A 14,651-nucleotide genomic window follows, 5' to 3' on the forward strand; every position below is an offset into this window, starting at 1 on the left:
AAACGCTGACACCACCTTAGGGAGAAACTGGGGACGAGTCCGCAGCTCTGCCCTGTCCGAATGGACAATCAGATATGGGCTTTGTGAGACAAAGCCGCCAATTCTGACACTCGCCTGGCCGAGGCCAGGGCCAACAGTATGGTCACTTTCCATGTGAGATATTTCAAATCCACAGATTTGAGCGGTTTAAACCAATGTGATTTGAGGAATCCCAGAACTACGTTGAGATCCCACAGTGCCACTGGAGGCACAAAAGGGGGTTGTATATGCAGTACTCCCTTGACAAACTTCTGGACTTCAGGAACTGAAGCCAATCTTTTCTGGAAGAAAATTGACAGGGCCGAAATTTGAACCCTAATGGACCCCAATTTGAGGCCCATAGACACTCCTGTTTGCAGGAAATGCAGGAATCGACCGAGTTGAATTTTCTTCGTGGGGCCTTCCTGGCCTCACACCACGCAACATATTTTCGCCACATGTGGTGATAATGTTGTGCGGTCACCTCCTTCCTGGCTTTGACCAGGGTAGGAATGACCTCTTCCGGAATGCCTTTTTCCCTTAGGATCCGGCGTTCCACCGCCATGCCGTCAAACGCAGCCGCGGTAAGTCTTGGAACAGACATGGTACTTGCTGAAGCAAGTCCCTTCTTAGCGGCAGAGGCCATGAGTCCTCTGTGAGCATTTCTTGAATTTCCGGGTACCAAGTCCTTCTTGGCCAATCCGGAGCCACGAGTATAGTTCTTACTCCTCTACGTCTTATAATTCTCAGTACCTTGGGTATGAGAAGCAGATGAGGGAACACATACACCGACTGGTACACCCACGGTGTTACCAGAACGTCCACAGCTATTGCCTGAGGGTCTCTTGACCTGGCGCAATACCTGTCCAGTTTTTTGTTCAGGCGGGACGCCATCATGTCCACCTTTGGTCTTTCCCAACGGTTCACAATCATGTGGAAGACTTCCCGATGAAGTCCCCACTCTCCCGGGTGGAGGTCGTGCCTGCTGAGGAAGTCTGCTTCCCAGTTTTCCACTCCCGGAATGAACACTGCTGACAGTGTTTTCACATGATTTTCCGCCCAGCGAAGAATCCTTGCAGTTTCTGCCATTGCCCTCCTGCTTCTTGTGCCGCCCTGTCTGTTTACGTGGGCGACTGCCGTGATGTTGTCCCACTGGATCAATACCGGCTGACCTTGAAGCAGAGGTCTTGCTAAGCTTAGAGCATTGTAAATTGCCCTTAGCTCCAGTATATTTATGTGGAGAGAAGTCTCCAGACTATATCACACTCCCTGGAAATTTTTTCCCTGTGTGACTGCTCCCCAGCCTCTCAGGCTGGCATCCGTGGTCACCAGGACCCAGTCCTGAATGCCGAATCTGCGGCCCTTTAATAGATGAGCACTCTGCAGCCACCGCAGAAGAAACACCCTTGTCCTTGGAGACAGGGTTATCCGCTGATGCATCTGAAAATGCGATCCGGACCATTTTTCCAGCAGATCCCACTGAAAAGTTCTTGCGTGAAATCTGCCGAATGGAATCGCTTCGTAAGAAGCTACCATTTTTCCCAGGACCCTTGTGCAATGATGCACTGACACTTTTCCTGGTTTTAGGAGGTTCCTGACTAGCTCGGATAACTCCCTGGCTTTCTTCTCCGGGAGAAACACCCTTTTCTGGACTGTGTCCAGAATCATCCCTAGGAACAGCAGACGTGTCGTCGGAAACAGCTGCGATTTTGGAATATTTAGAATCCACCCGTGCTGTCGTAGAACTACTTGAGATAGTGCTACTCCGACCTCCAACTGTTCTCTGGACCTTGCCCTTATCAGGAGATCGTCCATTTTCTTTGAAGAAGAATCATCATTTCGGTCATTACCTTGGTAAAGACCCGGGGTGCCGTGGACAATCCAAACGGCAGCGTCTGAAACTGATAGTGACAGTTTTGTACCACGAACCTGAGGTACCCTTGGTGAGAAGGGCAAATTGGGACATGGAGGTAAGCATCCCTGATGTCCAGGAACACCATATAGTCCCCTTCTTCCTGGTTCGCTATCACTGCTCTGAGTGACTCCATCTTGATTTGAACCTTTGTATGTAAGTGTTCAAATATTTCAGATTTAGAATAGGTCTCACCGAGCCGTCTGGCTTCAGTACCACAATATAGTGTGGAATAATACCCCTTTCCTTGTTGTAGGAGGGGTACTTTGATTATCACCTGCTGGGAATACAGCTTGTGAATTGTTTCCAATACTGCCTCACTGTCGGAGGGAGACGTTGGTAAAGCAGACTTCAGGAACCTGAGAGGGGGAGACGTCTCGAATTTCCAATCTGTACCCCTGGGATACTACTTGTAGGCTCCAGGGGTCCGCTTGCGAGTGAGCCCACTGCGTGCTGAAACTCTTGAGACGACCCCCCACCGCACCTGAGTCCGCTTGTACGGCCCCAGCGTCATGCTGAGGACTTGGTAGAAGCGGTGGAGGGCTTCTGTTCCTGGGAATGGGCTGCCTGCTGCAGTCTTCTTCCCTTTCCTCTATCCCTGGGCAGATATGACTGGCCTTTTGCCCGCTTGCCCTTATGGGGACGAAAGGACTGAGGCTGAAAAGACGGTGTCTTTTTCTGCCGAGATGTGACTTGGGGTAAAAAAGGTGGATTTTTCAGCTGTTGCCGTGGCCACCAGGTCCGATGGACCGACCCCAAATAACTCCTCCCCTTTATACGGCAATACTTCCATGTGCCGTTTGGAATCTGCATCACCTGACCACTGTCGTGTCCATAAACATCTTCTGGCAGATATGGACATCGCACTTACTCTTGATGCCAGAGTGCAAATATCCCTCTGTGCATCTCGCATATATAGAAATGCATCCTTTAAATGCTCTATAGTCAATAAAATACTGTCCCTGTCAAGGGTATCAATATTTTCAGTCAGGGAATCCGACTAAGCCACCCCAGCGCTGCACATCCAGGCTGAGGCGATCGCTGGTCGCAGTATAACACCAGTATGTGTGTATATACTTTTTAGGATATTTTCCAGCCTCCTATCAGCTGGCTCCTTGAGGGCGGCCGTATCTGGAGACGGTAACGCCACTTGTGATAAGCGTGTGAGCGCCTTCATTTAATTTATCTGATTCAGGAAAAACTACAGGTAGTTTTTTCACACCCCACATAATACCCTTTTTTGTGGTACTTGTAGTATCAGAAATATGTAACACCTCCTTCATTGCCCTTAACATGTAACGTGTGGCCATAAAGGAAAATACGTTTGTTTCTTCACCGTCGACACTGGAGTCAGTGTCCGTGTCTGTGTCGACCGACTGAGGTAAATGGGCGTTTTAAAGCCCCTGACGGTGTTTGAGACGCCTGGACAGGTACTAATTTGTTTGCCGGCCGTCTCATGTCGTCAACCGACCTTGCAGCGTGTTGACATTATCACGTAATTCCCTAAATAAGCCATCCATTCCGGTGTCGACTCCCTAGAGAGTGACATCACCATTACAAGCAATTGCTCCGCCTCCTCACCAACATCGTCCTCATACATGTCGACACACACGTACCGACACACAGCACACACACAGGGAATGCTCTGATAGAGGACAGGACCCCACTAGCCCTTTGGGGAGACAGAGGGAGAGTTTGCCAGCACACACCAAAATGCTATAATTATACAGGGACAACCTTTATATAAGTGTTTTCCCTTATAGCATCTTAATATATAATCATATCGCCAAATAAGTGCCCCCCCTCTTTGTTTTAACCCTGTTTCTGTAGTGCAGTGCAGGGGAGAGCCTGGGAGCCTTCCCTCCAGCAGTTCTGTGAGGGAAAATGGCGCTGTGTGCTGAGGAGAATAGGCCCCGCCCCCTTTTCGGCGGGCTTCTTCTCCCGTTTTTCTGACAACCTGGCAGGGGTTAAATACATCCATATAGCCCCAGAGGCTATATGTGATGTATTTTTAGCCAGTATAGGTACTTTCATTGCTGCCCAGGGCGCCCCCCCCAGCGCCCTGCACCCTCAGTGACCGTTGGTGTGAAGTGTGCTGAGAGCAATGGCGCACAGCTGCAGTGCTGTGCGCTACCTCATGAAGACTGATAAGTCTTCAGACGCCGATTTCTGGACCTCTTCTCTCTTCAGCATCTGCAAGGGGGTCGGCGGCGCGGCTCCGGTGACCCATCCAGGCTGTACCTGTGATCGTCCCTCTGGAGCTAGTGTCCAGTAGCCTAAGAAGCCAATCCATCCTGCACGCAGGTGAGTTCACTTCTTCTCCCCTAAGTCCCTCGTTGCAGTGAGCCTGTTGCCAGCAGGACTCACTGAAAATAAAAAACCTAATAAAACTTTTACTCTAAGCAGCTCTTTAGGAGAGCCACCTAGATTGCACCCTTCTCGGCCGGGCACAAAAACAACAGAGGCTTGGAGGAGGGTCATAGGGGGAGGAGCCAGTGCACACCACCTGATCCTAAAGCTTTTACTTTTGTGCCCTGTCTCCTGCGGAGCCGCTATTCCCCATGGTCCTGACGGAGTCCCCAGCATCCACTTAGGACGTCAGAGAAAGGCCAATATCCCTTGCAGCTTCTTTTAAATATGCTGCAGCGTCCCTGATATGACCAAAAGCACGCTATCCCTGTCTAGTGTATTTATCTCAGATGACAAGTTATCTGCCCATTTCTCTAACGTCCTAAGTGGATGCTGGGGACTCCGTAAGGACCATGGGGGTATAGCGGCTCTGCAGGAGACTGGGCACAAAAGTAAAGCTTTAGAACTACCTGGTGTGCACTGGCTCCTCCCCCCATGACCCTCCTCCAAGCCTCAGTTAGATTTTTGTGCCCGAACGAGAAGGGTGCACACTAGGTGGCTCTCCTGAGCTGCTTAGTGAAAAGTTTAGTTTTAGGTTTTTTTATTTTCAGTGAGACCTGCTGGCAACAGGCTCACTGCATCGAGGGACTAAGGGGAGAAGAAGCGAACTCACCTGCGTGCAGAGTGGATTGGGCTTCTTAGGCTACTGGACATTAGCTCCAGAGGGACGATCACAGGCCCAGCCATGGATGGGTCCCAGAGCCGCGCCGCCGGCCCCCTTACAGAGCCAGAAGACGGAAGAGGTCCGGAAAATCGGCGGCAGAAGACGTCCTGTCTTCAACAAGGTAGCGCACAGCACTGCAGCTGTGCGCCATTGCTCTCAGCACACTTCACACTCCGGTCACTGAGGGTGCAGGGCGCTGGGGGGGGGGGCGCCCTGAGACGCAATAAAAACACCTTGGATGGCAAAAAAAATGCATCACATATAGCTCCTGGGCTATATGGATGAATTTAACCCCTGCCAGAATACATAGAAAAACGGGAGATAAGGCCGCCGATAAGGGGGCGGAGCCTATCTCCTCAGCACACTGGCGCCATTTTCCCTCACAGCTCCGTTGGAGGGAAGCTCCCTGGCTCTCCCCTGCAGTCACTACACTACAGAAAGGGTTAAAAAAGAGAGGGGGGGCACTAATTACGCGCAGTATTAAAGATACAGCAGCTATAAGGGGAAAAACACTTATATAAGGTTATCCCTGTATATATATAGCGCTCTGGTGTGTGCTGGCAAACTCTCCCTCTGTCTCGCCAAAGGGCTAGTGGGGTCCTGTCCTCTATCAGAGCATTCCCTGTGTGTGTGCTGTATGTCGGTACGTTTGTGTCGACATGTATGAGGAGAAAAATGATGTGGAGACGGAGCAGATTGCCTGTAATAGTGATGTCACCCCCTAGGGGGTCGACACCTGAGTGGATGAACTGTTGGAAGGAATTACGTAACAGTGTCAGCTCTGTATAAAAGACAGTGGTTGACATGAGACAGCCGGCTACTCAGCTTGTGCCTGTCCAGACGTCTCATAGGCCGTCAGGGGCTCTAAAGCGCCCGTTACCTCAGATGGCAGATATAGACGCCGACACGGATACTGACTCCAGTGTCGACGGTGAAGAGACAAATGTGACTTCCAGTAGGGCCACACGTTACATGATTGAGGCAATGAAAAATGTTTTACACATTTCTGATAATACGAGTACCACCAAAAAGGGGTATTATGTTCGGTGAGGAAAAACTACCTGTAGTTTTCCTGAATCTGAGAAATTAAATGAGGTGTGTGATGATGCGTGGGTTTCCCCCGATAACAACTGATAATTTCAAAAATGTTATTGGCATTATATCCTTTCCCGCCAGAGGTTAGGGTGCGTTGGGAAACACCCCCTAGGGTGGATAAAGCGCTCACACGCTTGTAAGAACAAGGGCTCTACCCTCTCCTGAGATGGCCGCCCTTAAGGATCCTGCTGATAGAAAGCAGGAGGGCATCCTAAAAGGTATTTACACACATACTGGTGTTATACTGCGACCAGCAATCGCCTCAGCCTGGATGTGCAGTGCTGGGTTGGCGTGGTCGGATTCCCTGACTGAAAATATTGATACCCTAGATAGGGACAGTATATTATTGCCTATAGAGCATTTAAAAGATGCATTTCTATATATGCGTGATGCACAGCGGAATATTTGCCGACTGGCATCAAGACTAAGTGCGTTGTCCATTTCTACCAGTAGAGGGTTATGGACACGACAGTGGTCAGGTGATGCGGATTCCAAACGGCATTTGGAAGTATTGCCTTATTAAGGGGAGGAGTTATTTGGGGTCGGTCTTTCAGACCTGGTGGCCACGGCAACAGCTGGGAAATCCACGTTTGTACCCCAGGTCGCCTCTCAACATGAGAAGACGCCGTATTATCAGGCGCAGTCTTTTCGTGGGCAAGCGGGCAAAAGGTTCCTCATTTCTGCCCCGTGACAGAGGGAGAGGAAAAAGGCTGCAGAAATCAGCCAGTTCCCAGGAACAGAAACCCTCTCCCGCCTCTGCCAAGCCCTCAGTATGACGCTGGGGCTTTACAAGCAGAATCAGGCACGGTGGGGGCCCGTCTCAATGAATTTCAGCACGCAGTGGGCTCACTCGCAAGTAGACCCCTGGATCTTTCAGGAGATATCTCAGGGGTACAAATTGGAATTCGAGACGTCTCCCCCTCGCCGTTTCCTAAAGTCGGCTTTACTGATGTCTCCTTCTGACAGGGAGACAGTTTTGGAAGCCATTCACAAGCTGTATTCCCAGCAGGTGATAATCAAGGTACCCCTCCTGCAACAGGGAACGGGGTATTATTCCACACTGTTGTGGTACCGAAGCCGGACGGCTCGGTGAGACCGATTCTAAATCTAAAATCTTTGAACACTTACATACAGAGGTTCAAATTCAAGATTGAGTCACTCAGAGCAGTGATTGCGAACCTGGAAGAAGAGGACTACATGATGTCTCGGGACATCAAAGATGCTTACCTTCATGTCCCAATTTACCCTTCTCACCAAGGGTACCTCAGGTTTATGGTACAGAACTGTCACTATCAGTTTCAGACGCTGCCGTATGGATGGTCCACGGCACCCCGGGTCTTTACCAAGGTAATGGCCGAAATGATGATACTCCTTCGAAGGAAGGGAATTTTAGTTATCCCTTACTTGGACGATTCCCTGATAAGGGTAAGATCCAGGGAACAGTTGGAGGTCGGTGTAGCACTATCTCAGGTAGTGTTGCGGCAGCACGATTGGATTCTCAATATTCCAAAATCGCAGCTGATTCCGACGACTCGTCTTCTGTTCTTAGGGATGATCCTGGACACAGTTCAGAAAAAGGTGTTTCTCCCGGAGGAGAAAGTCAGGGAGTTATCCGAGCTAGTCGGGAACCTCCTATAACCGAGCCAAGTCTCAGTACATCAATGAGATGGTTCTGGGAAAAATGGTGGCTTCCTATGAAGCAATCCCATGCGGCAGATTCCACGCAAGAACTTTCCAGTGGGACCTGCTGGACAAATGGTCTGGGTCGCATCTTCAGATGCATCAGCGGATAACCCTGTCACCAAGCACAAGGGTGTCTCTCCTGTGGTGGTTGCAGAGTGCTCATCTTCTAGAGGGCCGCACATTCAGGACTGGGTCCTGGTGACCACGGATGCCAGCCTGCGAGGCTGGGGAGCAGTCACACAGGGAAGGAATTTCCAGAGCTTATGGTCAAGCCTGGAGACATCACTTCACATAAATATCCTGAAGCTAAGGGCCATTTACAATGCTCTAAGCTCAGCAAGACCTCTGCTTCAAGGTCACCCGGAGTTGATCCATTCGGACAACATCACGGCAGTCACCCACGTAAACAGACAGGGTGACACAAGAAGCAGAAGGGCAATGGCAGAAGCTGCAAGGATTCTTCGCTGGGCGGAAAATCATGTGATAGCACTGTCAGCAGTATTCATTCCGGGAGTGGACAACTGGGAAGCAGACTTCCTCAGCAGACACGACCTCCACCCGGGAGAGTGGGGACTTCACCCAGAAGTCTTCCACATGTTTATAAAACTCGACAAGTATTGCGCCAGGTCAAGGGACCCTCAGGCAATAGCTGTAGACGCTCTGGTAACACAGTGGGTGTACCAGTCAGTGTATGTGTTCCCTCCTCTGCCTCTCATAACCAAGGTACTGAGAATTATAAGATGGAGAGGAGTAAGCACTATATTCGTGGCTCCGGATTGGCCAAGAAGGACTTGGTAACCGGAACTTCAAGAGATGCTCACGGAGGATCCGTGGCCTCTACCTCTAAGAAGGGACCTGCTCCAGCAAGGACCCTGTCTGTTCCAAGACTTACCGCGGCTGCGTTTAACGGCAGGGCGGTTGAACGCCGGATCCTGAAGGAAAAAGGCATTCCGGATGAAGTCATCCCTATCCTGATCAAAGCCAGGAAAGATATTACCGCAAAACATTATCACCGCATTTGGCGAAAATATGTTGCGTGGTGCGAGGCCAGTAAGGCCCCGACGGAGGAATTTTCAACTAGGTCGATTCCTACATTTCCTGCAAACAGGAGTGTCTATGGGCCTGAAATGGGGGTCCATTAAGGTTCAAATTTCGGCCCTGTCAATTTTCTTCCAAAAAGAACTAGCTTCAGTCCCTGAAGTTCAGACGTTTGTGAAAGGGGTACTGTATATACAGCCTCCTTTTGTGCCTCCAGTGGCACCTTGGGATCTAAATGTAGTTTTTGGGTTCCAAAAGTCACATTGGTTTGAACCACTTAAATATGTGGAGTTAAAATATCTCACATGGAAAGTGGTCATGCTGTTGGCCCTGGCCTGGGCCAGGTGCGTGTCAGAATTGGCGGCTTTATCCTGTAAAAGCCCTCATCTGATTTTCCATTCGGACAGGGCGGAATTGAGGACTTGTCCTCAGTTTCTCCCTAAGGTGGTTTTCAGCGTTTCACCTGAATCAACCTATTGTGGTGCCTGCGGCTACTAGGGACTTGGAGGACTCCAAGTTGCTAGACGTTGTCAGAGCCCTGGAAATATAGGTTTCCAGGACGGCTGGAGTCAGAAAATCTGACTCGTTGTTTATTCTGTATGCACCCAACAAGCTGGGTGCTCCTGCTTCTAAGCAGACTATTGCTCGTTGGATTTGTAGTACAATTCAGCTTGCACATTCTGTGACAGGCCTGCCACAGCCAAAATCTGTAAAAGCCCATTCCACAAGGAAGGTGGGCTCATCTTGGGCGGCTGCCCGAGGGGTCTCGGCTTTACAACTTTGCCGAGCAGCTACTTGGTCAGGAGCAAATACGTTTGTAAAATTCTACAAATTTGATACCCTGGCTGAGGAGGACCTGGAGTTCTCTCATTTGGTGCTGCAGAGTCATCCGCACTCTCCCGCCCGTTTGGGAGCTTTGGTATAATCCCCATGGTCCTTACGGAGTCCCCAGCATCCACTTAGGACGTTAGAGAAAATAAGAATTTACTTACCGATAATTCTATTTCTCGTAGTCCGTAGTGGATGCTGGGCGCCCATCCCAAGTGCGGATTGTCTGCAATACTGGTACATAGTTATTGTTACCAAAAAATCGGGTTATTGCTGTAGTGAGCCATCTTTTCTAGAGGCTCCTCTGTTATCATGCTGTTAACTGGGTTTAGATCACAAGTTATATGGTGTGATTGGTGTGGCTGGTATGAGTCTTACCCGGGATTCAAAATCCTTCCTTATTGTGTACGCTCGTCCGGGCACAGTATCCTAACTGAGGCTTGGAGGAGGGTCATGGGGGGAGGAGCCAGTGCACACCAGGCAGTTCTAAAGCTTTACTTTTGTGCCCAGTCTCCTGCGGAGCCGCTATACCCCCATGGTCCTTACGGAGTCCCCAGCATCCACTACGGACTACGAGAAATAGAATTATCGGTAAGTAAATTCTTATTTTTTCAATAGAGCTACTCACCCATGCCGAAGCAACGGCAGGCCTGAGTAGCGAACCTGTATTGACATAAATGGATTTTACTGTATTTTCCTGCTTACGATCCGCAGGATCCTTTAAGGCTGCCGTGTCCGGAGACGGAAGCGCCACCTTCTTGGACAGATGCGATAGTGCTTTGTCCACCGAGGGGGTTGACTCCCAATTTTCCCTGTCCCCAGAGAGAAACGGATATGCAACTCAGAGCCGTCTTAACAGCAGTGTAGGCCCCTGGGCACAGCAATGCACTGGGCCCCCTACCCACCCATCAGCGGTAGGGGTGAGGGGTTTCTATCAGTGGCAGCTTTGGTGTCCCGCGGGCAGAAGGGGGGTTCTATCTTCCGCTCAGCATGTAGGACCTGGAGAAATAATTTCTGCTAATTACTCCTTTACTGCACAGATGGGGCAGGAAGGAGAACACTAAACTGTAGAAGGGGACATTGGGCTGAATGAAGGAGCCAGGGTATGTGACTTCAGGGTGGTAGGGGGTGTTTAATAAGCAGGGGAGGGGTCAATAGTGGAGTGGGCTTAATATTCATAATTTTCTGGTGGAGGGCAGCTTGCTTTACTGCAGATATCTCCAGTTCCTGGAAATAGATTTCCTAGCTTTAATGGGATAAAAAAAACTAGAGAGTCTCACCTTTCAGGAGGTTTCGGGGACTTGGGGATCAGAGTTCAGGAGCCAAAGCTATCCACCAATGAAAATATAAAACTGCATATTGGGCATGTGGAGCTGGAGCAAGGACCAGCTGCTTGAAAGCCGATATTTCTGGTTCTGGGCATAGTAGAGACAAGCTGCGAGGGGTCGCCAAAAGAGGAGAGTCCCAGCTTTTGGAGTATACCCTCAGAAAAACTCTAAGTCAGACAGAACTCGAGATATCTGGCTGGGAAGAGCAATTAACAGGCTTGGATGGGGACCATTGCTTTAAAGTCGAATATCTCTGGTTCCTCAGGGCCGATTTTCAAAAATCTGGTACCCCTGGAAAGAGGGGACCCTCAGCTATCAGCCTTGGGCCCTTATACTCCTAGGGCCCTTGGGCAAGAGCCCATTGAGCCCATACGAAAAGACGGCCCTGATGCCACTGGAATTCTTTTGGGAACCTGTACCTTCCTGTCAGGATTTTCCCAAGCCTGTTCAAAAAGTGTTCAGTTCATGAGAGGGAGGAAACGTTACTTCAGGTTTCTTTCCTTTAAACATACAGACCCTAGTATCAGGAACAGCAGGGTCCTCCGTGATATGTAATACGTCCTTTATCACCACAATCATGTACTGAATACTCTTGGCCAGTTTAGGATTTAATCTGGCATCACTATAGTCGACACTGGAATCAGAGTCCGTGTCGGTATCTGTCTCTGCTATCTGGGTAAATGCACGTTTCTGTGACCCCAAAGGGGTCTGAGCTTGTGACAATGCATCTTCCATATATTTCCTCCATGTCTGGTTCTTAGACTCTGATTTATCTAATCTCTTAGTCAACCGAGCCACATTTGCATTCAAAACACTCAACATATTTACCCACTCAGCGGTGCCGACACGGTCACTCCCACAGTCTTTTCTGTCCCCACTCCGGTCTCCTCCTGGGAAGAGCACTCAGCCTCAGACATGCCGACACACACGTACCGACACTCTCAAGCACACTGGGCTATACGAGACAGACCCACAGCAAAGCCTGTTAGAAAGACACAGAAGGAGTTTGCCAACTCACCACCCAGCCTGGTACTGAGACTTTACATACAATGCCTCAGACCTGCTAGCGCTTTTATAATAAAGATAATAGCACCAAATCTACTGTGCCCCTCCCCCCTTTTTGCACCCTGTTACTTGTACATCAGTGTGGAGGTCAGGGCCAGCGTCTCTGCAGCTTCTGTGAAGAGAAAATGGCACTGGTTAGAGCTGTGAGGGCTAAGCCACGCCCCCTCACCGGCGCGCTTCAGTCCCGCTCAAATCCATATTTTTATACTGGCGGGGGATCTATATTTAGTGCCTAGGCACTTATAATATATGTATTTGCCAGTTTTAAGACTTCAATATTCATGCTGCCCAGGGCGCACCCCTGCGCCCTGCAAGTGCCGCTGTGTGTGTGTGTGTGTGTGTGTGTGTGTGTGTGTGTGTGAGCATGGCGCGCAGCGCGACCACTGCGCGGTACCTCAGCACTGAAGTCTTCGTTTCTTCTTTTACTCACCCGGCTTCTTTCTTCTGGCTCTGCAAGGGGGGGTGACGGCGCGACTCCGGGAACGAGCAGCTTGTCGGACCAAGTGATCGGACCTCTGGAGCTAATGGTATCCAGTAGCCTAAGAAGCAGAGCCTTTGAACTCACAGAAGTAGGTCTGCTTCTCTCCCGAGTGCATCCAGTCTCACTGGGCACAGAATCTAACTGGAGTCTGGAGGAGGGGCATAGAGGTAGGAGCCAGTTCACACGCCTTTTAAAGTCTTAAAGTGCCCATGTCTCCTGCGGATCCCGTCTATACCCCATGGTTCTTGAAGCATCCCCAGCATACTCTAGGACGTATGAGAAATGGGAAAGTAAATGAATTTGTTAGAACAACTTAGCATCTAGCTAGCATTTATCAAGTATATTCTGATAGGTAGAAGCCATTTATTTTCTGTGGGCAACTTCTCCACTCCCTTAAGGTGCATACACACTTGGCGTTTTTGCCCAGCGTGTATTCACAGCGATGATCGCTGACATCGCTGGGCTGAAAATCGCTCAGTGCATACACACTGAGCGCTTTTCCCCGCTGCCCAGCGATGTCAGGGGGGTGAACGGCTTTCCATAGCAGGACGCTATGGATAGCCCTTTATCGCCTGGGCATACACACTGGGCGGCTTTGAGCTGAAAGCAGGTCAACACACCAAAAGTGAGCTGTTTTCAGCTCAAAATCGCCCAGTGTGTATGGGCCTTCACTCTTTAGACGGCTTCATTCATACATCTTCCCCTAGGTCAGTGGTTCTCAAACGGTGAAAGAATATACACAAAGGTGAATATATGACACAAATATAGCATTTATTACATAATTAGAACTATTTTCAAAAGACTTCAGTGTTTGCCTACAGTGGTGCCACTTTGTCTGCCCTGCAAGATCTCCTGAAATCTACACCCAGATATATTATCACTAGCTCAACCCGTGTGTACACTTTCAATTCGATATGTATTATTAACAACAGCACGGACATACCATAGTACTTACATTACCACTTTGTGGTTAACAGAGACGAATTCCCTAGAGAGAGAATACATCACCTTTCGGCTTGCACGTGTTGAGATTAATGATTATATAACATTGCTTCATAAACAGGAAATGAGCCAACTCCAGCGCCTCACTGACACAGCGCAGCAGTCGCCGCCGCATGCCCAGCTACACACAGCAACACCTCCGCCTAGTGCCTGGCAGCTGCCATAGCAGGGATGCTTAGTAACTCCAGCCTGCTGAGCATGGTTTATAGTAATGACATGATCTAGTGACTAGTCCCAACAAACAGGTCAGGTCCGTACTGTCATATCGGTAACATAGGGCTGCTATTCTGCACTGCAGCTACCGCCGCCAGTCAGCTCACTGTGCTGCGCTTCCTCACTCCACACGATGCGCTCTGGTGGTCGCGGCCCGAGGCTTCTCTGTTATACCCCAGCTTGGCGGGGCTGCTGCTGGCCACTTACCGTATAGAAGAAGGAGAGGGTGCGGCAGACGGCACAGCGCAGGGCGCACAGCAAGCTTTCCCAACACATCATGCGCTGCCGGTTACTGCAGAGGACAAGCAGCAGACCTTCACTGAGGGAGCGTCTGCCAATCTCCTGCACCAACCTTACACAGCTAACGTGTTCGGCTAAGCAATGTTGTTAAGGTGATGAAACAGCATTGCAGAACCACACTCTCCAACCTGACCCCTTCCACCAGGTACAATATACTCTGCTTCTGGACTTCTCATTTAGGGGTCTATTCATGTAGAAAACGAAAACAGAATTGCTACTTATCACTATACATCGCATCGCTTCGATGCGATGTATAGCTGTGATAAGTAGCAATTCATGTATACTTACCCTTCCGACGATGCGCTGCGGTGTCTGTGGCTCCTGCGGTGAGGTCATCTCCAGCGGTCCTTCACAGCGATGCGCGGGGTACAGCGGCGGGTCCATTTGCGCATGCGCAGGGTGTTGACCTCCCGGCAGGCCGCAGTGGTTGCTGGGAGGTCGGGGGGCGGAGCCAGCGCGAGGTGCAGAGCGGCGATCAGGGAAGCATTGAGCTTCCCTGACGTCTCCGCACCACAGTTCAGGTTACGCCGTCCTGAGATGGCGAACCTGAACTCCATGGAGAAGCAGAAAGCAGAGCTTTCCGCATCTTCATGAATCGCACTCACCATACAAAGG

General features: G+C 50.0%; 1 protein-coding gene across 1 annotated transcript in view; it reads right to left on the reverse strand.

Moving 5' to 3' along the window:
• LOC134932346 (transmembrane protein 53-like) overlaps positions 1-14,093 on the reverse strand; it is a 115,762-nt gene extending 101,669 nt beyond the window's left edge. Inside the window, exon 1 of the mRNA XM_063926691.1 lies at positions 13,944-14,093. Within this exon, the coding sequence (XP_063782761.1) occupies positions 13,944-14,015 (72 nt within the window). The 5' untranslated portion in view covers positions 14,016-14,093. The remainder of the gene's footprint in view (positions 1-13,943) is intronic.
• Positions 14,094-14,651: the final 558 nt, after the last annotated feature.

The sequence above is a fragment of the Pseudophryne corroboree genome, chromosome 6 (assembly GCF_028390025.1).
Source record: "Pseudophryne corroboree isolate aPseCor3 chromosome 6, aPseCor3.hap2, whole genome shotgun sequence".
Taxonomy (NCBI): domain Eukaryota; kingdom Metazoa; phylum Chordata; class Amphibia; order Anura; family Myobatrachidae; genus Pseudophryne; species Pseudophryne corroboree.